The 25,704-nt window shown below is 44.1% G+C and overlaps 2 protein-coding genes across 7 annotated transcripts in view; both read left to right on the plus strand.

The window, feature by feature from the left end:
- Positions 1-11,837, plus strand: part of FASN (fatty acid synthase) — a 44,716-nt gene extending 32,879 nt beyond the window's left edge. The window contains exons 32-43 of the mRNA XM_037402346.1: positions 808-1,031; positions 1,333-1,534; positions 2,010-2,161; positions 2,648-2,739; positions 2,892-3,043; positions 3,325-3,567; positions 5,042-5,230; positions 5,759-5,986; positions 6,456-6,676; positions 7,253-7,351; positions 7,470-7,721; positions 8,796-11,837. Of these exons, the coding sequence (XP_037258243.1) occupies positions 808-1,031; positions 1,333-1,534; positions 2,010-2,161; positions 2,648-2,739; positions 2,892-3,043; positions 3,325-3,567; positions 5,042-5,230; positions 5,759-5,986; positions 6,456-6,676; positions 7,253-7,351; positions 7,470-7,721; positions 8,796-8,933 (2,192 nt within the window). The 3' untranslated portion in view covers positions 8,934-11,837. The remainder of the gene's footprint in view (positions 1-807; positions 1,032-1,332; positions 1,535-2,009; positions 2,162-2,647; positions 2,740-2,891; positions 3,044-3,324; positions 3,568-5,041; positions 5,231-5,758; positions 5,987-6,455; positions 6,677-7,252; positions 7,352-7,469; positions 7,722-8,795) is intronic.
- A 1,673-nt stretch (positions 11,838-13,510) lies between these two features.
- Positions 13,511-25,704, plus strand: part of DUS1L (dihydrouridine synthase 1 like) — a 28,817-nt gene continuing 16,623 nt past the window's right edge. For 3 of the 6 annotated variants that reach the window (XR_005106506.1, XR_005106505.1, XR_005106504.1), the window contains exons 1-11: positions 13,511-13,888; positions 16,186-16,294; positions 16,807-16,857; positions 18,592-18,704; positions 19,466-19,548; positions 19,721-19,824; positions 20,807-20,951; positions 21,580-21,676; positions 22,038-22,126; positions 22,870-23,036; positions 23,618-23,655. Coding sequence is in view for 2 of the 6 variants with exons in the window: in XM_037402436.1 (XP_037258333.1) it covers positions 13,652-13,888; positions 16,186-16,294; positions 16,807-16,857; positions 18,592-18,704; positions 19,466-19,548; positions 19,721-19,824; positions 20,807-20,951; positions 21,580-21,676; positions 22,038-22,126; positions 22,870-23,036; positions 23,618-23,655 (1,233 nt within the window). In the remaining 4 variants the exon portion in view is untranslated. The remainder of the gene's footprint in view (positions 13,889-16,185; positions 16,295-16,806; positions 16,858-18,591; positions 18,705-19,465; positions 19,549-19,720; positions 19,825-20,806; positions 20,952-21,579; positions 21,677-22,037; positions 22,127-22,869; positions 23,037-23,617; positions 23,656-25,704) is intronic. The other 3 variants (XR_005106507.1, XM_037402436.1, XM_037402446.1) reach the window with 2 other exon arrangements.

Here is a 25,704-nt window from a genome sequence, read left to right on the forward strand (position 1 = left end):
CTCTTGAGCTGCTGCCCACCAGCACCCCCAGATCTCTTTCTGCAGGGCTACTCTCCAGCCACTCCTCTCGCAGTTTATACCTGTGTCTGGCATTACTCAGTCACATGTGCAGAATCTAGCATTTATTCTTGCTAAATTTCATGTCATTGATGATTGCCCAGTGTACCAGTCTGTCAGGACCCCTCTGCAAGGCCCTTGTCCCTTGAGAGTCAACAGCACCTCCCATTTTTTGATGGCATGGGAAAGATTAACCTGATTTCTCTTGCGTGGAAAAACCCATGGTTTTGAATGTTATGACATGATGTGTTAGTGAAAAATGACAAAAATGTCCTCCTGCTGTACAATGATTGCGTATAGCAAGTGTTGGCAGTCTCCTTTCTCATTCTGATTAAATTCCAAAAGATCCTAGCATCATGAAAAACTTCCTACAAGGAAGAGTTGCCTGTGGAGTTGGACAGGAGATGCACGAGATTCTAGCTCCTGTGTGACTCTTAACCCAGCTATCACTAGACACAAAATGTCCTTTTTAGTGTCAGACTGACCATGTTATAGGTTGTCCTCTTAACACACAGTTCTCATTTGTGGAGTTTGTTAAACTGGTCTGATTGATTATAAGAGAACAACCTAATACAGCATTTAGAGAGTACATGCAAGAATGAGTTTGCAAAATGTAGAATTCTAGCAACTAAAGACTGTTTTACTCCTCAGTCTATGCTACTGACCTACACAGAAATGTTTCTGAAGCAGAAGATAACTCTCCTCTGAAATGTCAGCAGCATCCGATCATAACCAAGTTGCTTTTTCTAGGAATGGCTCTCTTCCTCAAGAACGTGGCGTTTCATGGGATCCTGCTAGATGCAATCTTTGAGGAAGGAAACAGAGAGTGGGAAGCAGTATCAGCGTTGTTGACCAAAGGCATAGAAGATGGTGTAGTGAAGCCCCTGAGGAGTACAGTGTTCAGCAAAGAGGAGGTAGAAGCTGCCTTCAGGTTCATGGCACAAGGAAAGCACATTGGCAAAGTTATGATCAAGGTAATGAGATAATGACTTTGATTCTCTGATGCACCTGTCATCTTCTGTAGGTTGGATAATTAGATCCAGTTCAAGTTGAAGTTGCATAACTAGGGCAGTACAGAGTTACCGTTTTTACCGTTGACATTGTAATAAATGTAACTGTCAAGTCCGTCACTCTGATTCTACAAGGGTCATTCCCATTGGCTGGAGAAGCATAGCATGGAAAGATAAGAAATGCATTGTGTATCTGATCTTAACTGCTTTTTTCTTTTTTTTTTTTCTTTTCTTTTTCTTTTTTTTTTTTCTTTGTGGTGGGAAGGTCCAGGAAGAAGAAAAGGAACATCACTTAAGAAAGTCTGAACCAGTTAAAATCTCTGCTGTCTCCCGAACCTCCTGTCCACCTACCAAGTCTTACATCATCACAGGGGGCCTAGGAGGATTTGGGCTTGAGTTGGCTCAGTGGCTAGTTGAGAGAGGAGCACAGAAGCTTGTACTGACATCTCGTTCTGGCATACGAACTGGTAAGCAAAAGTCATAAAGGAACAGGGAACGTGACTGTCTTTCAACATGCCTCAATTTGTAGTTTTCATTTTAAAGTGTCCTGTCAGCAAATAATAATGTCATGATCCCTTCTTTCCTCTCATGTACTCTCACTTCAGACAAGTGTTGTCACCTTTATTCTAAAGGAGGAAGTATCTTTTAATTTGACCTTCACTACTGTACTTTTTTTTTCTCCCTCTCCATTCTCTTGACTCCATCTTGATCTGTTTATGGTATTTATGAAACTCTGGTGATTTCTATCTACTATTCAAGTTTTGTCCAATTTTTCTCTTATAGCTGAGTGAGGAACTATTTGGCTATTTGGTCCCTATCTAGTCAGAACAGCATAAGGAGCAGGTTACCCAAACCTTTATGGTTTGAATGCTTCATCCCAGGCACTGTTCACCCCTTTTTTTTTTTCTTCTTTTTTTTTCTGTTTTTGGTTGGTTTTTGTAGGCTACCAAGCTAAACGTGTTGGAGAGTGGAAGAGACTGGGAATCCAAGTGTTGGTATCTACCAGTGATATTGGAACACTAGAAGGAACACAGCTATTGATAGAAGAAGCTTTGCAGCTTGGCCCAGTTGGAGGCGTCTTTAATTTGGCTGTGGTAAGTGACAAAAATGCTTAGGACTTATAAGAGGTGGCAGCCATTCAAGTGGCTTTTTTACTGAAAGCAGTCAGGCTTCATACAGTTTTAGATTGCCTCTCTGTGTTTCAAAGGACACTTTTCTTTGGCCTTACCTGGTGACTAAAGGCTTACAGATCTGGCCCCTTGACCTGGGAAGCAACAGTATGTGGCTAGCAAGCTCAGTTCTGGGAGAAGATAAAAGTTGCCCAAGGGCCCTGGTGAAGAGAAAAATCCCATACAGAACTTCCCAGTTGAAGGCTGCAGTGGCAGTGCTGAAAAGAGCAGACTTGCCAAAAGCCATGTTGTTCTTGTCATATTTCAGGATATTCAGAAATGCATTGTGTAGCGATATCCTCTCATATCTCAAACCATGTAGCAACTTTAAATGGAGAAACTGGAGATACTGAAACTGCACCTTTTTTTTTCTTTTTTTCCTTCTCTTTTTCTCTACCTGCTCCCCAATAGGTTCTTAGAGATGGCATGATTGAAAATCAAACCCCGGAGTTATTCTGGGAGGTCAACAAGCCCAAGTATTCAGGCACCCTTCACTTGGACTGGTAGGTGTCTGTAGAACGGACAGATACAAACTGCTCTTACGGTCCCAGAGCTGATCAAACTTGGTCGTTTTAGTCTTGCAGTAGCCTTTCACAGTAACACATAATTCGCAGGTTTTTTCTGATGGGGTTTCTCTCTCCCGCTCTGCTCCAAGGGTGACTCGTAAGAAGTGTCCAGACCTGGACTATTTTGTTGTGTTCTCCTCTGTAAGCTGTGGAAGAGGAAATGCTGGGCAAAGTAATTACGGCTTTGCCAATTCTACCATGGAGCGTATCTGTGAGCAGCGACATCATGATGGACTCCCAGGTAAGATGACTTCACACACTGTGCAGAATAACCAGTCTTGCCAAACGTGCAGAGAAGAATCGGCTAACCAGAAATTTGTGTACTTGTCTGGAATGATAATGAATGTTGAAGGCTGTTTCCTCTCCTAGCTGTTACCCTGAGTCATTAATGTGTGAGTGAACGCTGACCATTTAGCAGTACAAAGGAAATACAGGCCTTCACTTCGCTGTTTAACTCTTCTGTTGCTGCCATGTGCTTTAGTTAGTTGCCTTGTATGTTCTTTCTTCTGATTTCTGCTCCAGGCCTGGCAATCCAGTGGGGAGCCATTGGTGATGTGGGCATCCTTCTGAAGACAATGGGCAACAAAGAGATTGTCGTGGGGGGAACCATTCCCCAGCAAATCAGCTCATGCCTGGAGGTGCTTGATACCTTCCTGAATCAACCTCATCCTGTCATGTCCAGTTTTGTCCTAGCAGAGAAGGTCTCTGTGAAAACTGAAGGAGGCAATCAACGGGATCTTGTAGAAGCTGTTGCTCACATCCTGGGTAAGTGCTCTCTGACAAGCACTGCTAGGCAGTGTCTACTGTCCCAGTGCCTTTGGAAAGCAGTGGTGCTGCCATAGGCACTCTGTTCAGCATCTCCTCCTGATTTCCTGTGGGGGGGTGGTGGTAGTGGGGGTAGTTTGGGTTTTTGTTTGTTTTTTTCCCCCTTTACACTGCTCCCTATCTCCAATAATTGATTTGTTTCTTCAGTATGGGCTTTTCTGCCTTGGTGTGTTTACATACAAGTGCACACACATAGACTTCAGTGTCTTGGGTTTTGGTTAGAGTGAGCTGGTGCCTTTCTCCAGCTGGAGAATCAACAGGAACGGCCCCCAAGAGCAAAAATCTGGAACAGCGCGTAACAGGGCAAATATGTGGCTGACTTTCCAAGTACTATTCCAACTTCAAAACGTTCACCTTAGGATGTCCCCATGCCACAAAAAGTAGCTTTTGTGTGCTTAGTGACTAACTAGCAGTGGATTTTCTTACCAGCTCTGTTTGTCATCCCATGTGAAATTTAACCATAGCTTAACTGTGTGTTACAAGAGGTGCTGTGTCCTGTCTTGTTTTGAATCTGTTTCCTTTTACCATTGTGTCCCCTGTTCTTGTGTTGAAAGTGTCAACTCTACTATGTCCCACTTCATTTGTCTCTTTGCAGACAGAAGTATCTACTGATCCTTTGTTTTCTACAAAAAGAGTTACTGATAAATTAAAGACAGTCTCCTGAGTATTACTTAAGGAATTGTGTGTGTGGTAACTGGTGGCAGACCTGACCTCAGAGAACAGATGTGGCTTTTAGAAGTCACAGGAAAGTGTCTAGAAAATTGTACCAGCTGTAGGGTTAGTTTGGAAGGAGAGCTTGTGTGAAGATGACAAAGGGATAAGCTGGTAAGAAGCCTGATGGTGGGAAGGGTGGCAACACCGGGGCAGCACAAGGTGGAGGAGGGAAGGAAGAGCTGTAGATGCAGGTGTTATTATGAGAGGGCTTTTACAGGTATGGAAAGGGTGAGTGACTTGAACAGTGTGAAGATTGAAGGGTAAGAGGCAATGAAGACTTGAGGAATTGCCTCTTCCTCTAACGTGATAGACTGTTTCATCTCGTAGCTGAGGATTAGTTACATTAGTTACATGCGGTCTAAGACCGCAGTTTCAGTTAGAGCCTCCAGTATGTGAAATTCCTTTAGCTGATTATTTTGGACTTGGTCTAGAGCTGAAGTGATGATGTTCTGGGACTTAGGTGTATCCCCCTGTCATAAAGGTGTGCACGTTTAACTTGTACTCTTAAGATTTGATTCAATATGACCAGATGTGTTGAAGAGGTGAATTCTGAAATCATTAGATGATCTTAAAAGGTAATTCCCCGTAGCTGCAGTTTATTTGGGTTTTAGGAGAAAGAAGAAAATTGAGAAGACTGCTGGAGTGTCTGGAGCTGAAAAGAAATTGGCCTTTTGTTAGTGTGCTTGGTTTTTTTTCTCAGGTGTCCGTGACGTGAGTAGTCTGAATGCGGAGAGTTCCTTGGCAGACTTGGGCTTGGATTCCTTGATGGGAGTGGAGGTGCGCCAGACACTGGAGAGAGACTATGACATCGTTATGACCATGAGAGAAATCAGACTCCTTACAATCAACAAACTGCATGAACTTTCTTCCAAGTCTGGGACAGCAGAGGGTATAGTGTCTGCATTAGGGTTGCTTCCAGTCACCTGAGTCCAAATAATTAAGCTCCCAATCTGTTGCTTTCATCTCTAGTGACATAAGCCTCTATCAGATCATGAAATAAGGTTACAGCTGAAAAGCTTTTCAGTGACAGACAAGTCACTGCAGTGCATTGGTGACTAGGACAGGCCCATCAGTTCTGGGGGCGGGATGTAAGAAAAAGTGTGAAAGTGGCTTTCTTGCCTGGCTAATACCTGCCTGCACGAGTACTCCTGTGCAGCTGTGTGCAGGGTTTTATTCAAGACCTTTTCCCTGTCAGAGGAATAAACCATGTAATGTCATGCTTGTTGTAAGCTAAAAGCACATGCGGTTGCTGCAGAGCAGCTGACAATAGGGAGATCTCTCTGTCTGTGCCCTGATGATTTAGTGAGCCAGTGGGCTTATCCAGAGCAGCCCTGAGGTTCTCCTTTAGGACTTGGGCTGCATGGCCGTGACTGATCCTGAATCTAATTGTGTCTGTCTGGTGTGCTTTCCTTCAAAGAGATGAAGCCATCCCAACTGATGAAGACAGGCCTGGGTGAACCTCCAAAACTAGATTTGAACAACTTGTTGGTGAACCCAGAAGGGCCAACGGTCACCCGTCTCAATAATGTGCAGAGCAACGAGCGCCCTCTTTTCCTTGTTCACCCCATTGAAGGATCCATTGCAGTTTTCTACACTCTTGCCTCTAGACTTCATATGCCCTGCTATGGGCTCCAGTGCACAAAAGGTATCCCAGTTCTTTAGCATCTTGAATTCATAAACGTAACGTTCTGAGTTGTAGTTGCCTTGGACAGAGAGAGCTTTGTTTCTAGATTCTTAAACTCTGTGGATCAGCATCAGTACCTACAGTCTGCGCCAGGGTCATGTCAAAGATCCGCAGGTAATGAGAAGTACTGGGTTAGGCTGAAGAGCTTGTGTATGTGGAAACTGAACAACTGGATGTTGCTGTCAGTCAGAGGGCATGGAGTCCCTGCCATCTGATAAGCATGCAGGAGAAAAAAGGCATGCTGTTCTACCTGTCTTTGCAAAGCAGGAACATTCCTTGTCCAAAATGTAGTTGCTAACTATAATTGAGACACTTACCTTCAAAATAAACTGAATGTTTCCAGCAGGGTTGTTTCTGAGTTCATGAAAATGTAGTTGTCTCTGCTAGTGCCTTTTCACCGGGGTCTTTCTAACTTGCTTCCATGTTGTAGCTGCTCCCTTGGACAGCATACAGAGCCTAGCAGCCTACTACATCGACTGTATGAAACAGATACAGCCTGAAGGACCTTACCGCATTGCTGGATACTCTTTTGGTGCCTGTGTAGCCTTTGAGATGTGCTCCCAACTGCAAGTACAACAAAATGCTTCCCATGTACTCAACAGTCTGTTCCTCTTTGATGGGTCTCATTCCTTTGTGGCAGCATACACTCAGGTAAGAGATACAAAGAAAATCATCTGTCTGGGGCCCGTCCTGTGTCATCAGGGCTCATGTTCTGGGAGCTTATTATTTTAGACATGAATTGTCAGAAAAGCTGACAAATGTTTCTTGACAGAGGATTTGGGAGACGGTTGCAGACAGTGGTTACTTAGTGATGGCTGAAGGGTGGAAGCATATGGGTGGCGGTGGTCTTCATTAACTGGCAAGGGCTAGGACACAAATGTTGCTCTTTCTATGACAGATCATACTAATGTGTCTTCTGGAAGATCCTGGAGCCTGCAAGACAAGATCCTCATGTAGGGGTGCTAGGAAACCTTGCTTAAGCCTTCCTTTCCACTTTTGTTGTACTTTCTAGAGGATGCTAGGCTCTTGGCAATTGCCATCTGTGGATTTGCTTTTACATCTGCCCTCAAGGGATCTTCCTCCCCCACCCCAAGCTTCAGTCTGTCTTTTTTTCTTCCCCACCCCTCCCTTTTCCCAGTTCAGAGGCCTTTGTTACGTAATTTTTATATCTAATATTCAAGATCAGGCATATCCCTCTCATTCACATTTTATTCTTTTCTTTTCCAGAGCTACAGAGCCAAGCTGAGCCAAGGAAATGAGGCTGCATTGGAGACTGAAGCATTGTGTGTCTTTGTTCAGCAATTTACAGGCATTGAATACAATAAGGTAATGTTTCCTTTTTAAAATCTCTTTGTTGCACAAGAGGTGTGTGCATTTTTTGTTTGACGGAGACTGACTCTCAGATACTGAGACTAATGGGGGAAAAAAATTTTAATATTTCCAGCTGCTGGAGGTTCTTCTGCCCTTGAAAGATCTGGAGGCTCGTGTGAATGCTGCTGCAGACCTGATAACTCAAATATATACAAACATCAATCGTGAAGCACTCAGATTTGCTGCTGCTTCCTTTTACCATAAACTGAAGGCTGCTGACAAGTACATACCAGAGTCCAAGTATCATGGGAACGTGACGCTGATGCGGGCAAAGTCTCAGAGTGAATATGAAGAAGGTCTGGGTGGAGACTACAGACTCTCTGAGGTCAGTCTGAGATCCACTGGTGACTGTTCAGGTTCCCCTGATATCTGGGGGAGCAAAAGGAAAGCATGGAAAAAATCATCCTTACTGAGGGAGAAGGGACAAAACCTACCTAAAAGAAGTTACCATTCTATAGCTATTGTGCTCTAACAAGAACTAAAAGTCCCGGAAAGCAAATGAGTTGATTGGTTCCAGGCATTTTCTCAGGGCAGTAAGGGTCAGGAGAAGGTCTAGTCTCTATATTGGAATAAGTAAGCATTTTCTGTAGCTGATTCTTGCAGCTCTCTAGATAGACTTTAGATAATAAAGATGTCAAAAGGTAGTAACTTGACAGAAGTAACTTTTAGCCTCCTTCTTTCACTGTCTTTAGGGGTCTCCCTAAAGTTTGTCCACTGCATGAGGGCAGACTTCTGAAGAGCAAGAGTCAGCCCTCTGACAATAGAGGCGGCTTTTTCTTAGTTACCTTTTGTGGATCACTTAGAAGTTAGTATGTGGGTTTCTTGTTGGCCTAAAAAATGTTAGCCCCTGTTAACGTAAAAGGGTTAAGTGTCTTGCATTATGATACAGATACTAGGGAAAGGGAAGTGATTTTCAGAATTACCTTCCTGCTTCTGGCATCTCCTGTCCCTTAGGACTTTTAACTTACATTCATTATTGATACCAGGCTAACTTGTATGTTATTAAATTTACATAATGACCTTAAAGGAAGATTCATGGTGGTGGGAAAAAAGATTAGGTGGAGGGGAGCATTATTTGGTTTTCTGAAGGGCTTGGAAGTAGCTACTGTATTGTTCATTCTTTGATATTGTAGGTAAATTCTGTTAGTATCAGGTTGATTGGCTTCCTGCCAGGCTGTCAAACCTATCATGCTTTAGTAGTACACTGGTTCCAAATAATACCCTGCAGCTGGTCTGTGAAAATGTATCAGAGTAAAACTGGTGCTGTTATCAGCTGAACTTGATAGAGACAGTGGTGTAAACTATAAGTAACTTAAGACTGACAAATCCAAAACAGCTAGATGACCAGCTGGTTGTAAATTGTGAATGTAATTTTTATTTCTTACTTGTATTTATGCAGGTATGTGATGGGAAAGTATCTGTCCATATTGTTGAAGGCGATCACCGCACCTTATTGGAGGGAGATGGCGTTGAATCAATTATTGGGATCATCCACAGCTCACTGGCAGAGCCACGTGTCAGTGTCAGAGAGGGTTAACTTCTGATTACTGTCAATGGTGAAGAAAATGCCAACAACATTCCTTGTTATGACAGACCCCAAGGAACTCTTCCTGTTGTTCAACATCTCATCTGCTCTGCTGCCAGAACTGGGAAGTCTAGCTGAACTTCATTGGTCTTTTCTCTCTCTTCCTTGCTCACCTCTTCCTTTTCCACCTTGTATGGATTCTTTCTCCTCCTTCCCTTCCCATGCCTTGTTTTCCCCTCGTATCCCTGTCCATGTTATGCTAGTGCTGTGACTCTCACTGCACTGCTGTGAGCCCACTGATAGTTGCTTCCTACACCCTTGGCAGTATGAAATACTTAGGAGTAGATTTCTCGTGCTCAATATTGTTTTGTCTTAACAGTATTCCAAAGGGTATGTGATAGCACTTGTTGACCAAGCCCAGTGAGCGGAGAGAGGAACTGCAGCTGATTTCGGAGATAGCTTTTGTCTGTGAAGAATCTGTCTGTAGTTAGGTCAGAAAGAGAATTCCATTGAGGCTTTTGTAACTATATTTTTTAATTTGATATATTCTAAGTATTTATTGTGTCAAACCAGAGACTTCTTACTTGGTTTTAATTTATCGTGGGTTATAGGAGAAAAGAATCATCCCTTTTTGAGGGGAAGGTTTATTCTACAAGGGGAAGTTGCACATTTGTTAAACCAAAGTGCATCTTTGGAACAGTCTGGTTTCTTTTGGTTTGGGTTGGGTTTTTTTCTTTCTGTTGCTCCCAGTTCCCTGCCCTGTTCAGAAAGGAAAAGGCAGAAGGGAGGGTTGTTGCCATCACCCACTCTTTTGAGGAGAAAGGGGGTGGAGGGGAAGTGTGGATGGTTTGGCAGATACGACTGTATTGGACAGGCTTAACTTGGGTGTGATAGAAACAAGCAAAGCTGTCCCTGGGCGAGTACTTTGTTTATATTTGTGCAAGGTTCTGTGCTCTGCTGTATCAGAACCTCAGTAAAGTATTAAGACTACTGCTTTACTTATTCTCTCCCACCTCCAGTCTCACCACCCAACCAGACATTTGGAATGGGGGCAGGAATAGAATTCCTGAAGGATAACTGAACAAATCCTCCTACCCTTGCTCTCCCATAACCAAAGCTCAGGCAAACCTATAAGCATCTGCCCAAAGCCCCTGTATATTTTGATTAGCACAGGCTTGCTTAAGCCTTGTGTATTTGTTTTCTTTCTCCATTCTTCCTTCCTCCATTTCTCTCAGTAATGAGACTGGAGAGCCCACGTAAGTTAGCCAAGTAATCAGTTTGATGGTATGATTTTAAGATACAGTACCTTTTTAAGGGAAACTTGCATAAAATTCAATTAAAAAATTTCTTGCCTTTGCTATGCTGGATCTGTCCTTTCCAAAATCAGTAAATCCTTGCTACACTTATGATACAGAGGAGACCTGGGTAGCTCAAAGCACCGACTAGGAGGAGCTATTGTGCCTCTCAGAACTGCTGTAAAACCCCAGTTCTCTCCATCTTTATCCCCCAGTGAAGTATCCTGGTATTACAGGAGCATTCCAGTGACAGGAATGGGTGGTTCTTCACTGCAGGTTCTGACCTAGTGTCTTTTGCTTATACTACCCTCTGTTGATAGTGGCTGGGTTAACTGGTTTTAGCCTTATAAAGTATTTCTTTTGTGAAATCTGAAATAAAACCAACATAATGTCAGCTTAAAGCATTTCCAAAATAAGTCTTGTTGTTTTGGGGTTTTTTTAATACTTTTTGGTCTGAAGAGTGTCTCTTTTTTTTTTTTTCTCATTGGCTTTCCTAGTATTAAACACAATTGGTCACTGGTTGGCTTTTTGTCTTATTCTCTACCACCACTACTTAATCCTGTGTTTCATCTGGAATCTCTCATTTCTTGGTATAAAGCAAAAACTGCTGCTGGCATATCTGATTTGGAGTCTGTAAAAATAATAATAAAGAAGACTTACTATTCTGGAGCATGGCTTCTTGGTTGCCATGGTTTTGGTACCTTAGATACAACCAAACCACACACCCACAAGATTGAAGTGGAAACTCAAATTCTAATTCTGGCTCCATTGTTGCAGTTTTGGACAAGCCATTAATGTTACTGCCTCAGTTTCCCCGTCTGTAAAATGGGACTAATAGCATCTACCTCAAGGTTGTTGAGAGTGTTAGATAGGCAATGGGTATAAATGCTATTACATTGTTAGGTGTGATGACTAGGTGTTAGGTGGTAACAGAAGAAGGGAAGTGGGTAATGTGTGAGGGTGAGCTGCCTCACAGCGGCAAAGACTCCCATACTGGAGAGTGGCTATGTGAGCTGAGCTGGGCATATGTGCATACTGTGGGACTGCATTAGATCTACTGTATGCTATCCATGCACATCCTAGCATAGAATACTACATAAAACAAGTGTGGTCTGGTTGGTTGGTTTGGTTTAAATTTAACTACTGGCAGTTGTAGTGAGCATGAAAAAAAAAGTTGAAAGAATCCTACTTGCCTTGGTTGTATTAAAAAACGAGAAGGAAAAAGAAAGGGTTGATTAAACTTTAGCACAGAACTATTGTACCTGTTTGCTTAAACTGTTTAACAAGTCTGAATGGGCTATATTGAGGGAGCAAGGACTGATGCTGTTCCAGCGGTCAAAGCAGAAGTTGGACGAGTTCTCTGTGTAAACATAAATGTGCATGGTCTCATCTAAGCAAAACTTGAAGATACTGGTTTAGTAATAAAAGTTCCTCAAGAATTACTTACAGCCTATATGCTCTCAATGTTCTTGTGGTTGTTATTTGAAAAGCAGAAGATAGTTTTGGTGGTTTTTTTTTTCCCCATTAACTGTCTTAATTATGAGCTGCTGCCCTGTAACCCATTATGTAACTGGCTGCTGAATACAGTGTGCCAAAAATAAAAACCTTGTTAGTGCTGGTACTGGTTGTTGTTTCTCAGTAGTCCATCAGATAGACATAGGTAGAACAATAATACCATAATGCAAAATCAAATACTGCAGCTGCCTGTGTGAGAAGGCAAGGGCAGAAGCAAAGTCCTTTACATCTGCCCTTCCGTGTGAAACTGAAGTGGGAGTCGCTTGTCAATCACTGCTTTCCATCCTTCTGCTCAGCTAGCTCCTTAACAGCTTATCTGCACCATGCTGCTCTTAATCCTGAAACTGAAAAACACACTCCCCTGTTGGCCCTATAAACTTATTCAGGGTCACAAACTCACATTGCTGTTCTGAAATGGTGTGCAGTACATCTTACATCTGCAATACAGCCTTAATAGGAAGAGTAAGGTCATAAGGCACATAGCACACGGTCATCAGCATTACAGCTATTATTTTCTTTATTCTACTACCTTCCTGAGGGGAAAGAAATATGTCAAGAGCTAAAAAAATAGAAGAAGGATCACAGTTTAACAGAATGGGTGACTTTAAACAGCACTACCAGACAGCAGAAATAGAGAAGCTTTCTGGTGCTGAGACAGAGGTCACGTAAAACCCAAAAGATTTAAGGTAGAATAGCAATAAATGAAGCAGGTGTTTGTTTCTCTTGTAATTAGTTAAGTTACCATAAGTTAAGATCAGACACCTTGCTAGCAAATCAAGGTCAAAAGACGGAAGAAACTCAGTCTGGAGCAGTGGTGTAATTGGAAAGGGGAGTGTTGGCGGTGGGCTGGGGAGGCTGCTTGTTTCAAATGGCCCAGCTGGTGGTTTAGTCCTCTGGGAGGGCATGGGATATTGAAGAGAATCAGAAGAGCTTGAAACTTGGTACTCTTTCTTGCAACAGGGGTCATCACAGCCATGGGAGCTAGATTGCTGGGGCGGGGAAACGCCAGCTTTTACAGTGAGCTGGAGCTGTGACTGCTGCTAGGGGCCAGGCTCGCACAGGTGTGCTGAATGGCTGGACTGTACATGCAACCCTGCCTGCTGCTTGTGCATAGTAAGTTTTTCCATTTTGAAAAAAAAAAGCCTAAGCCCCTTATGACTAAAGTCACGTCGATGCTCTGACCACAGCCGAGACAGAGGATTTTTGCCGTCCTGAGCGGCAGCGGCCGATGCAGAGGACCCCGCCCCGAGCGCGGCCCGGCGGCGACCAGGGCCTTTATGGAACAGCACGGCCCCTTCCCACCCCTCTGCCTTGCGTTGTACCGGCAGTCCCCTCGGTCCTGGCTCCCGGGCCACTCACCGGCCAGGGGATGGTGTGGGCGACCCGGAGCCCTCCCGGGGCCGGGGGAGCTCGGGGCCGGTTTGGCCGATGCTGCATAGGCCGCACGCCCCGGCTGGGGCCTCCTCTGCCGGCTGAGGCCCGTGGGGCGGCCCACGCACCGCGCCGTGTCCGTCGCATCGGCGCGGCGCGGGTCTGCAGGGCCTTGAACCGGGACCGGTGCGGGGGATGGGGGTCCGGGCACCCGCAGGCGCCGCGGAAGGAGCCTGTAACGTCCCAGTCCGAGGCCGCCGCCGCGGCGGGGAAGCGGGGGAGCGCGGCCTCCCCGTCCGCACGCCAGACCCGCCGCTGCCCGGCCACTCCCGCCCGCGGCCGCCGCCGGCCGCGCCGCGGTTTCCGGGGGGGACGGTGCGCAGCTGCACCGCCGGGCCGGCCGGAGCGGGATGGCGGTGGCACCGTCCGGCCGCTCGGTGCCCCGCCAGGGCCTGGCCATCGCGCCCGCCTCCGGGCCTCAGGCGGCGGCTGGCAGCCCCGGGACGGCGGCGCGGGGCGTCGGATGCCGCGGCGCTGCGCGGGCGGGCGATGCCGAAGCTGCGCGGGGAGGCCTTCTGGAGGGAGACACTGCGGAGCGCCCACTACGTGGTGGCGCCCATGGTGGACCAGAGCGAGCTGGCCTGGAGGCTGCTGAGCCGCCGGCACGGTGCCCAGCTCTGCTACACGCCGATGCTGCACGCCCAGGTCTTCCTCAGGGACGCCAACTACCGCCGCGAGAACCTCTACGGCGAGGCCTGTCCCGAGGACCGGCCGCTCATCGTGCAGGTGAGCGCTGGGACCCCCGGGGAGCGGCCCCGGCCCGGCCCGGTCAGCCCCGGCGGGGCAGCGGCGGCCGGGGGGAGCTCCCCGCTACCGGGTGGCGCTGCAGAGGCCCGACGGCAGTGCCAGCCGTGCCCGCCGCCGCCCCGTCCCGGTGAGCAAACCCGAGCGTTTCCACCTGCGCCAGCTGAGGTTTCCAAATGAGTTCAAGCTGGTCGACCTCACCTAGACTTTAAAGTGGTTATACGCAATGGCAGAAATCTCATTTTTTGCACCCAGGTACTGCTAGCAGTGCTTGGCTCATGAGGATAAGTGTGTTTTTCTGTCTATCCCTTGTCTGGCAAAGAGAATTTGGTGTCTTAACCGCAGGGGCCTGGGGCACTGGACTTCTCACAGAGTGTCAGTCCACTTTTTTTTGAGTCCCATCTTTTGAGATAGATGGCAGCTGCTCTTCTAGAGTCAGGGATTCTTCCAGGTCTGATACTACTCTGGGAGCACTGCAGCTGAGTAGTTTTCTAGAACCATGGGCTCAGTACTTAGCTATAGAAAAAGGAAGTTAAGACACACTTTTAAAACTTGCGTTGCTTCTGCTTCTTGAGTACAGTGTGAGGTTCAGGTACTTCCCTCCACTCGTCCCAAAGAGGGAGAGGAGCCTGTGGGGCTGGAGAATAATGCAGGGAAAGGCAGTTGGCACAAGCAGAGGAATGGTGTGGTTTCCACATGTGGAGCAGTGAAATGGATGAGGACTCTACCCTCAAAGAGATGGTCTCCCCTGGCAGAGGGGAGAGATGAGAGAAGTCTGTGAATACGATTGGCTTGAAGATGACAAATGGGATACGAGTGTTAAGTGCAGTGATAGTTATAAACTGCAGAATTCATTACTGTGGGATGTACTGGATACTGAAAGATTACAAGAGTTAGAAAGCAAATGGAGAAGAACTCTAGTGAGGGTCATTAGGTGCAGGAAACGCCACTTCTGCTTTCAGAGGCCTTGAAGATGCTTTGCAGCTTCTGCTGTGCCCTAGATATCTGATGTTGACTGTTGTTAGAGGAGGATGACATAGACTGTCTCAGTAAGACATAGTCTGTCTCGGTACAGCTTTGTGTGTTCTCCTTTTTCCGTGGGAGGTAGTTTCTTTTGCACAGAAAAATAGAGGTAGCAGAAATTTAAATAGTCTTAGAAAGCTATTGAGTCTTTTGAACACAGATCTTCAGTAAGCTGTGTGTTCTGGGTGAGCCTGCCTGAAGAGCCTGAGTTTCTGTGAGCTTGCTGTGTTACCCTTCATCCTGCTGGCTACTAGCACAGAACTAACTAGATTAATCTTTGGATTGACCCAGTACTGCAGTCATTACTGAGTTCTGCAGTGTTTCTGGGTAGGCTTGGGGTTTGGTCACAGACTCTTGGAAATAGAATCTGAGTCCAGCCTGCTCCAAGGGCTTTGTTTACTATGTAAAAATCCTCACTGATGGGGCTTGGTTGGAGGCTCACTATTGTTTCAGTCATCTCAGAGAAAGCAGATGCCTTTTTCTGGATTTAGTTGGTGTCAGCCATTATGAATGTGGTGCTCTAGGGTTTAAGTAACACCACCTGCTCGCATGTTTAAGTCCGTATTATTTAAAAAATGTGAGGGAGTTGGTTTTGTTAATATGAATTTTAGAAAATCTGTTCAAAAACATAAATGAGAAGAATAGACTGACTCTGTCCTCTTCAACAAAGCAGTATCATATTAACCTAATTCTTCTTAATAAATTGATTTTTGCACTGGCCTTTAAATATAATATTAATTATATTTAAGACTGAGTGTTTGACTAACAGCCCAATGTGTCTATTTCACACTCCACTAATGTGAATCCATTTTAGAGGCAGTGGTTCTTACTGGTATATACAAAGTTTAAATTGTCTGAGGACCCAGAGACAGCACAGGTAATTCTTCTGCACCGCCTTTGTGTATTAAAAAGCTACAGCTGTTTGTTCTACAGGGGATTCTAAGAGTTGTTCCCTCTTATTCTTGGGTACTACATGTAAAATACAAATATTTCTTTGCCTCTTGAATGCTCATCTTTCTCATTTTATTATTTGAAGGCTGGGGATCTTTAGCTGGTGTTGTTTAGCTTTTTTTTTTGTTTAGCTTTTGCTTGTTGGTTTTGGGGGTTTTTTGAGAAATGATGTTTGCTCTTATTAATGGTGCATATTATGCCTGTTTTCTGTAGCAAGCAGTTGTGTCATAACGATGTCATAATGTGTTGTCAGTACTTGAAGGAAAACACTGCCTGATTATTCCACTTTTCTTTGTCTTTCTCAGTTCTGTGCCAATGACCCTGAAGTGTTTGTCCAAGCAGCACTGTTGGCTCAGGATTATTGTGATGCCATAGACCTAAATTTGGGTTGCCCCCAAATGATTGCAAAGAGAGGTGCGTGCAAATAGGAACCCTGACTAAACAGAGAAATAGCATGTTTCAAGTGTGAATGCTGACAGTAAAACATCAGGAGGACCAAATTAAGCCTTGGAGGGGGGAGCGGGGGCTGCAGTGCTGGTGAAGTCAGACTTAGTTACGCGAACAAGTAATGCTTTGTAGTACCTAAAGCAAAAATTAGATACACTAATAACTAATTCCAAATTCTCTTGAGTGGCAGTTCTTGTGTCTAGAATGTCCTTCAGAAGAAGTATTTTTAGCTGTCAGTGGCAATGTACCAGCCTTTGGGAGTAGCAGTGAAAGTAGGGTGTGGGGATTCATTGTTTATCCTGTAAATCTGGGGTGGCATGGGCAACAGAATGATCCAACTCTCCCAGTTTGGGCAGGACAGAGCAACTCTGTTTCTGTCAGTGAGGCATGACTGTCTGGATCTTTGTATGTGAACGTTTATGAAAGCTGTATAATTCAGAATCTTCTGTACAAGTCTGTTGTATGCTTTTTTATTATAGGTCACTATGGAGCATTTCTGCAAGAGGAGTGGGATCTTCTTCAGAGAATGAGTAAGTCTTTAGAAAGGCCTCACTTCAGAGAGGTTTCACTTTGAGAGGGAATGGGATGAACTCATCGTTGAGAGGAGGTTTAGGGATTTTGGGGGAAAGGAGGTGCAGCATGTTTCTTTGAGGAGGGTTGTGTTTGGGTTGGTTTTTTTTCTTACTGTATTCCAGTGGCACCCTCAAGATACTTGGTGGTATCCCACTACAGACTCATGCTAGATCTGCTCAAAGGCTGCAGTACCTGCAACAGACTGCAGGTGAAAGGGGGTCAATTAAGTCCTAATCTAATGATGGTTTAGTGGCTCTCCAGCTCTAGAAACACTAGAACTTGCAGTGCCTTACTTCTTCACTTTGAAGTTCTCGGGTGCCGGGAGTTATGTTCCTGCTTGAAGCCACAGTTGCCCTTTTCTGAACAACTCAGCATACTCTTCCTGTCCACACCACAGCAAGTTACACCTCCCTTCTCCAAATTTGTGTAGGATGTTTTCAGACTATTGGTAGCAGTTGTGAATAGTATCGTGTTTTTTTTTAAGATATACATTTAGAACTGATTTAAAAAGCAAGGGCTTGGTTGTGGTGTGGAGCTGAGAATGTGCATTCACCCCACTTCAAAGGAAGTGTCTGAACCATGAAGTTAGAGAGTCTGTTTGCGTTCCCTGTGGTCCAGGGAATCTTGAATTATGTTTGGCACAAAGACACTGCTGAGAACCTGGAAAGGTAGACAGTGCTTCCCTGCCCAGCACATAATGTGGTTGTTAGGGTGCTCTTAGGAGTGAAAGATGCAAATCGGGACAGCCTCAAGGTGAGAAGGGAACCCAGATCATCTAGTTGGGCGAGAACCCAGGCTGTCTAGTAAGAGAGTTGTCTTACTAGGCTGTTGTCTAAAAAGAGAGCAAAGCTTCCTCTTCCTCCTTCTCCCCCAGCCTCATTTAAAATGATGGAGTACTGTTTTCTGCTTGCACCTGTATACACCTTGTTTGCTCCTTTGAAAGTGTGATAGGAGCTACCTATCATTATTGCTTCTAGGATTTGGATTAGAAGACAGCAGGAACTTCCTACATTATACATCCAGGCTCTGGAAGAGAAAAGAATTTCAGGCATGCTATTGCTCAGTGTTTTCCTGTTGGCTGTCTTTGTTAGCTCTCTTTTTAGTAGTTTTCCAATTCTATGCACTGTGTAAAGACTGGGAGTTTAACATGTTCTAGATTTCACCCTGACTCTGTAACCTACATTTACTACTTAACTGGGTCCACAGCCTACCTCAGTTGATAAGCCTCTGCTTGCCATGACAAGACTGTACTTGTCATGGTTATTTGGGTGATAATTTGGAAAGAAGCAAAGCATCTTTTGTAGGAAAGGTGGACAAGTGAGTGTTAATGTTGTTGGCAGAGTAGGAGAGTACAATAGCCTGTGTCGAAAGTAAACCTGTTTCAATGATTAAGATTTGAGGGGGGTTGGTCCTTGAAAGTGAAGGTTTGATGCACTGCAAATATTAGGGCTATTAAATGCTGACTATTTTATGCCTTATTAGAATGTGGATTTTGTGTTTCATCTTTTACTGTTACTTGATTAACCTATGCAATAAGGATTGCAGAGGACATTGCTGATTGTTTAAGCTGTGAGAACTGCATAGCATTAACTTTTCAGGCTTTTTCCAAACCCAGTATCAGATCTTGAGGAGAGCAGGCACTTTTCATAGCATTGTGCAGCCCACTTACCTGTCTTTTCAATCTTTCCCAGTTTTACTGGCTAACGAGAAGCTCTCTGTTCCCATCACATGCAAAATCCGCGTTTTCCCAGAAATTGACAAGACAGTGAAGTATGCACAGATGCTGGAGAAAGCTGGCTGCCAGGTAAGGAGGCAGCTGCTCCCTGTACTGTTGCATTGGACACATGTCTCTGTAAAGCATCTGATGACCAGATCCTGGTATACTGTGGAGGTGAATAGGCTACATTGTTTTACAGACACAGAAAAAGGGATGCAGAGAGATTGTGTGTATCTGCAATCATAGGCAGCAGTTTAATAGTATGATATGGAAGATAACGTGATTTCAGAGTCTTTCTTGTAATCAGTGCATGGTGCAGCATCCTTCACTGTGGTTGAGCATCTCAGTCTAACATAGTGCTGCAAGAGGCAGTGTGAATGTGTGAAACCCACAGGGCTATAGAAAAAAACAGTATCAAAGATGACCACCACTAGTGAAGAAATAGGCAGCCTTCTAGGATTTAACTCCAGCTAAACTGGAAGAGACAGTCTGTAGTTAGGGCTAGTGCAGACAGTATTCAGGCCTTCTGCTGAGGACCAAGCCAGATCAATGTATCACAAATTCCAAAGTGAGTCACAAATGTGAGCCAATGCAATAAGAGATCTGTATGTTCTCCCAAAACACAATCTTGTCATGCTGTGGAATAGCAAGCTGAAAGAAGCCCAAAACCATGCCATGGTAGGTGAGCTGCTGGTATCTTCCTGTGATACCAAAGTCCCTGCACTGTTGAAATAACAGTGGGAATTCAGTGACATCCATGAAGTGTATGGGGTCAAAGGAAATTTTTGTCAGTGGATTTGTTCCAGTGGTTCATACACATGGAAAGTAAATGTAACTTTCTGTTCTAGCTGTTGACTGTGCACGGCCGTACTAAAGAACAGAAAGGACCACTTGCTGGTGTGGCATCTTGGGAGCACATTCAAGCTGTCAGGTTAGTGAGCAGTACCAATCTTTGTGGATTTCTGCTAACATGCTGTGAAGGTAGATTTTAAGTGGAGTGTGCAGCGGCATTGAAGAGCAAACAGACCTGTATGAGAGGAGTAGAATTTCTGGGTTGACTCTTAACTCTCATTTTTATGCATCTGTTTTGTTCACTGGTATAGAAAAGCTGTAAGCATTCCTGTCTTTGCAAATGGAAACATCCAGTGTCTCAGTGATGTGGAAGAATGTATCCGTAAGACAGGAGTGCACGGTGTCATGAGTGCAGGTAAAGAAAATGAACTTTTACTTAAAATATATGAAAATACCAACAGTTTCTTACTCTCCTAGCAGCCCCATATACATTTATTAAAAGCTTATGTCAGACTGACTTGAAACAACAGCTTTGATTGAAAGCTGAGTAGCCATTCTCTGTCCTCATATACTGGCCATCTCTTACCAGGACCAGGCATTACTTAAGATTTGTAAGAATTGTTATGTTGGACTTGTAGTATCATTGAGTGGACAGCTCAAATCTAATTATTTGACAAAGGCGTATGGGACTCCTGTTGTCCTGGAATATTTTCATGACATCTATTAATCAATGGAATGTTTTTCGAATAGATCTTGCAGCAGTAAGTGTGTCCGCTAATTAGTATTCCTGCACATGGTTCATGTGGAATGGGACAAGAAAGAATTGGCATAACTTCCTACAGGAAGAGCTAGGATAGACATCAGAAGAAGCTTCCAATCACTCGCACAGTTAAAGCAATGAAACATTTTTTTTGGGGGGGGGGAGGGGATTGTAGAGTCTTATTTTTAGAGAATACTTGTTAACAAAAGCCTTGTGAAGCTAGTAGAGAAAAGCATAGTGAGAAGCAGTGTCTGTAAACTTAAACCAGAAACTGTGATTACAGACATAAGGTAAGACACCCATTGCCCAAGTATTTAACTATTAGGCAACAAAAGCAGCGATTTATCTATTTATTAATTTTTTTACTGTCTTGTGTCAAGATTGGATGCCTTTCTGACAAATGTGCTTTAGTTAGATATGAGCTGTTTGGCTCAATTAAGAATTGTATAGTGAAATATAGTATCCTGAGATCAGGCTAGAGTTCAGTGGACCCCGTGTTCCTCTTTGTGAGTACATGGGTTATGTGTCTGTGTCAGGCTGGTAGAATCATAACAGAGCTGATAAGTTCCAGAGCCTAGATTTTGTTTTCTGTTTCAATCCTGAAATGAAAGTTTGAGTATTTCTTTTCATTCCCTAGAAGGTAATCTTCATAACCCAGCTTTGTTTGAGGGCCGAAACCCATTGGTGTGGGAGATGGCTGAGGAGTATCTGGAGATAGTGCAGAAGTACCCTTGTCCATTGTCTTATGTTAGGGCTCATCTCTTCAAGCTCTGGCATCACACGTGAGTATCTCCAGAGAACTCTTAATGTTTTCAGGGCTCATCCTGCTAAGCAAGTGTCTGACTTTTCTGGACAAGGATTTGTTTGGCCAGAATTAGTATGCCACAAGTTTTCTTTTCTGGACCTGGCTGGAGAGAATGCGGGCTGAGGCCTTTACCCTTCACTGTTTATCTGGGAAACAGGGCATGGGGAATTAATAAGTTACCACAGGATAAGCTAGGGTGGGAGCTCACAGCACGTCAGCTACTATGTAGTAATTGCCCATATGCACACATGCACTTCATGGCAAACATGAGTTAACGAACTCCTTGTTCATTGTGAGGCAAGCTGTCTTGCATTTATTGTGGAGTAAGAGCATGGCCATGGGCAGTTACTGAGGAGCAGCTGATGCGCTGTACATTCGTGTTAGCTTATCTCAAAGTACCTTGGTTGTGTGCCAGGTATTTCTTTGGAAAAGAGGAGCAGGTATGTGTGCTTTTCTGTGGACTTACAAGAAAGAAGATAAGCTTCTACCAAAGGCAAGTGCAGCAAGAAACATCTATAAAAAGCTTTTATAAAGACATTTTTAGTTGATCTCCTCAGTCTAGCAATAATGAATAAATCTGATTTGATGTTTGGGATTTGCCTCAGGCTTCAAGTTTACCAGCAGCTGCGTGAAGAATTAGCAAAAGTCAAGACTCTAGAGGGCATTGTAGATGTCAACAGGGAGCTGAAACTGCGATGCCAGGTACCAAGATGGGCTCTAATCTCCCAGAACAATACTGTCCATGCTTGATGGGAACTTGCCATGTATGTCATGCAGTTGATGTCTATTAATCACTTCATGGGAACTTTGTGGCTTACCAACCTTGGTATTGGTAGTTTACTACAGTAGCAGCCTCCTAAGCCTGAATGGCTTTACGTGGGAGAAAGCTGATTTAGAAGTTAGAAATCTGCTTCAGTTCATCTGTCTTAGAGGTTTTTTGCCTATAGTTAACTGTCAGTAACTGTTAGTTTAAATTCCAGTTTGTGGTGTCCTGGAGTTTGAGGTATTATTTGGAGTATTTCCTGAGAACTCCAAGAAAACTGACTGTAACTCTGTGCTGCAGGAAGAAATGGCTAATCAGAAGGAAGGAGAAAAGCCAAAAGAAGGGTTGCCTTTTTTCCACTGGATCTGTCAGCCATACATCAGGCCAGGGTGAGTTACTTTAACATGGACAGATACCTGTGGGCCTTTCCCACCTATAGTATCAGTACAGAGCCATCCAGCCCTGTTTAGGAGTTTACATTCATTTGAAAATAAGTGAAGACTTCTTTCCTGGTTATTGCTTTGTCATGGAGATGTTGCTTATTATATTCATCTCCTTTAGATCCTCCTCAGATTTTTCTCTCTCTGGAAAGTAAAACCCAAGAATTCCATTGCAGATCAGAAAGAGAACCTGATGTGCAAGAAATATGCTTCCTGACAGTACTTTATTGTTATATGTAGCACAAATGTTGCTGGTAACTGCCCAGGGTAGCAAAGATGGGAAATAAATTGTATTCTGTAAAGGATGCATGTGTTGTATGGACAGCCTTTTCAGATAGGTTATTCCCTTTCTGTTGTGAAAATTGGGCTGAAGAAGAGAACGAGGGTGTCAAGATTGGTATTTAAGTAAAACCTGGGAATAATGGGTTAACAGGTGCCTAACTAATTTAACTGACCAACTTTCATTGACTTTCCAACCAATATATCTGACAGCGTGTCTGTTATTAGCAGCCAATGTCAACCAAAATGTTAGGTTTTTCTGTTCCACTTCTCTAAGGGCAATGACACTTCCTTGTAATTTAGCCATGATGTAAAAGTTTACAGTTTACCTGGATTTCTGTAAACCAGAATAGTGGCCAGGGAGCACCTGCTTCCTCCCTTCAGCCAACCTACAATGATATTCATTGTTTCAGGCCAAAGGAGAGATGTAAGGAGAATGGAGCCAGTGGGACTGAAAAAGGCGTGCGAGGGAAACGTGCTCTGGAAGAGGAGGAAGATGGAAATTCTGAGCTTCTGTCAAAGAATAAACAAAAAAAGAAGTTAAGAAATCCAAATAAAAGCTTTGATCCATCTTTAAAACGTAAGTTACATTTATTGGCATAAATGCATGGAAAGTTGCTGATACCACATTTGACATAAATTGCCACTATTTGTTTTCCTCATTCGTGTAGTTGTAGAAACCTCTTTAAAAAGAGGGGGGATTATTGGGAAATTTCAGTAGTAGGCAATGTGATTCAAATTATCTTAATTAGTAAAGAAAGGATCAAAGTAGTAGGTCACTGATCCACTATAAGCATCTTTTTAAGATCAAAATGCTTTACAGACTAAATTGTAGATGTCACTAGTATTTGAAATTGAAATTTCCTAAGCATTTCAAGCAGATGTCCTCCTCTTTTACACTTGGCTTGAGGATTAAAATTTTCTGTTTGGATTTAGCTTAGAGGCACTTCATAACATCACAGTATCTTTACCTTTGCACTGTTCTTTGAGGTACTGTATTTTTGTTTCAAAAAGAGTCTCTCTCTGGCTAGAAAAGACCCAAGCTTTGTCTGAGCCTGGGTTTTTGTGGGGTTTTTTTGTTGCTTTGGAGGTTTTTTTTTTATTTTTCCACATAAAAATAGCATTGCTGAAATCAGGTCTCTGTTTCTTTCTCTTTTCCAGCCAAATATGCAAAATGTGATCAGTGTGGGAACCCTAAGGTAAGTCAGTGCCAGTGTCCATTAAAGTATTTCCATTAAATGGAAATTAAATGACCATGTAGTGGTCAATGGCTCAATGGAGATGATCAGTCAATGATGGAGATCAGTGACGAGTGGTGTCTGTTGGGTCTGTAGTGGGACCAGTATGGTTTACTACCTTCATCAATGACCTAGCGGGATCAAGTGCACCCTCAGCAAGCTCACAGAGGACACAAAGCTGAGTGGTGCAGTTGACATGCCTGAGGGACAGGAAGCCATTCAGAGGGATCTGGACAAGCTCGAGAAGTGGGCCACTGTGAACCTTATGAGGTTCAACAAAACCAAGCGCAAGGTCCTGCATGTGGGTCAGGGCAGCCCCAGTATCAGTACAGATTGGGGTACAAAGGGCTTGAGAGCAGCCCTGCGGAGAAGGGCTTGGGGGTCCTGGTGGGTGAAAAGCAAGACATGAGCTGGCAATGAGGGCTCGCAGCCCAGAAAACCCACTGCAACCTGGGCTGCATCGAAAGCAGCGTGGCCAGCAGTTCAACGGAGGGAATTCTGCCCCTCTGCTCTGCTCTGGTGAGACCCCCCTGTCAGAGCAGTGTGTCTGGCTCTGGAGTCTTCAGCACAGGCAAGACACGGACCTGTTGGAGTGGGTCCAGAGGAAGCCACAACAGTGATCAGAGGGCTGGAGCCCCTATTCTATGAGGACAAGCTGAGAGAGTTGGCATTGTTCAGCCTGGGGAAGCGATGGCTCCGGGGAGACCGTATTGCAGCCTTTCAGTACTTGAAGGGGCCTTATATGAAAGACAAATGTTTTGAGCAGGGCCTGTTGGCCATACTTGGGCAAAAGCCTCTTAACTATTAACTGTAACCAATCTTTGAGGTGAAGGTGCTGCATAAGAATCACTAACATGAGGTTCTTTGAGATCATTTGCCTGCCTTTCCAAAAAAAATGTGCCGTCTTACTGCTGCTGAGGGTATTTATTGCCAAGACAGTTGAGTAAGCTAGATGAACTTCCTGAGATCTCTTGGAAACAAATCTCCAAACTTCCAGTGATTTCACATGTATATTCTACTGTGAAATTAAAAGCAAAATCCCTCTTTACTGGGGTTAGTGGGGGTGGTGGTTTTCTGCAAGAATTCAGAATCTGAGTAACTGGCGTGGTGATTGGTGTACTAATAGAAATACTTTAAACAGCATCGCAGTATAGTCTGTACTGAGCATTGAGCAGCAATCTGCAGCTCTCTTTTTTTGTTGGGTTTGGATCTCTGCCCTGAATCAGAACAAGCTTGAGTACCTAGTCGTTCTCAGCTCTAGTTCTGCTAGCAGATTAACACCAACTTTCATCATTAGCAATGTTAAACAAGGCAGCTCTTTTCCAGGTTGTGTATAGCATATATATTTGACAATTTATATATGAAACTTTAAATATTTGATATTTGAAGAGAGTTCATTGGGGTTTTTTTATTAGGGTTTTTTTGGTTTCTATTGGGGAACACAACTGTTTCCTTGACAGGGAGATATTACTGAGCTCAGTGAGCAGAGTGTGTTTATTGCTGCTAATATATACCTGTACACACAGACATACAAGCAGCGTGTAAGATGCAAGGAGTAATTTTTGTGTTGTAGCTGAAAGATCAGCATTACAGCTATGGGGTGGGGAGACAGGGACACAGCATGTGGTGTTGCTCTCTTTTGTAACATTTGCAGCACCTTAGAAATAGGCTGGGGCTCAGTTTGGAGCTGCAGTTACAGAAGAAAATATTTTTCTTGCTGTGTTCATTATTGGGAAAATGGAGCATTCACCTGGCTGGCTTTCAAAGCCCTCCTGTTTCATACCTAATCCAGGTGACACAGCTTGGTGTGTCAACCATGCTGGCTGAAGGTGGGCTTAGTCTCTCTCTTGTTTTGCTCTTGCATCATTGTGATGTTGCAGGCAGCCCTTGAAATCTTGTGCCTGGGCCTATATTTTATTTTTTTTATTTTCCAAGCTAAGCTATGTCGTAGAATGGGGAGAGAACAAAAAGAAGCAAAAAAAAAAAAAAAAATTCAGCCAAGGACTCCCT

The sequence above is a fragment of the Falco rusticolus genome, chromosome 1 (genome assembly GCF_015220075.1).
Source record: "Falco rusticolus isolate bFalRus1 chromosome 1, bFalRus1.pri, whole genome shotgun sequence".
Lineage (NCBI taxonomy): Eukaryota > Metazoa > Chordata > Aves > Falconiformes > Falconidae > Falco > Falco rusticolus.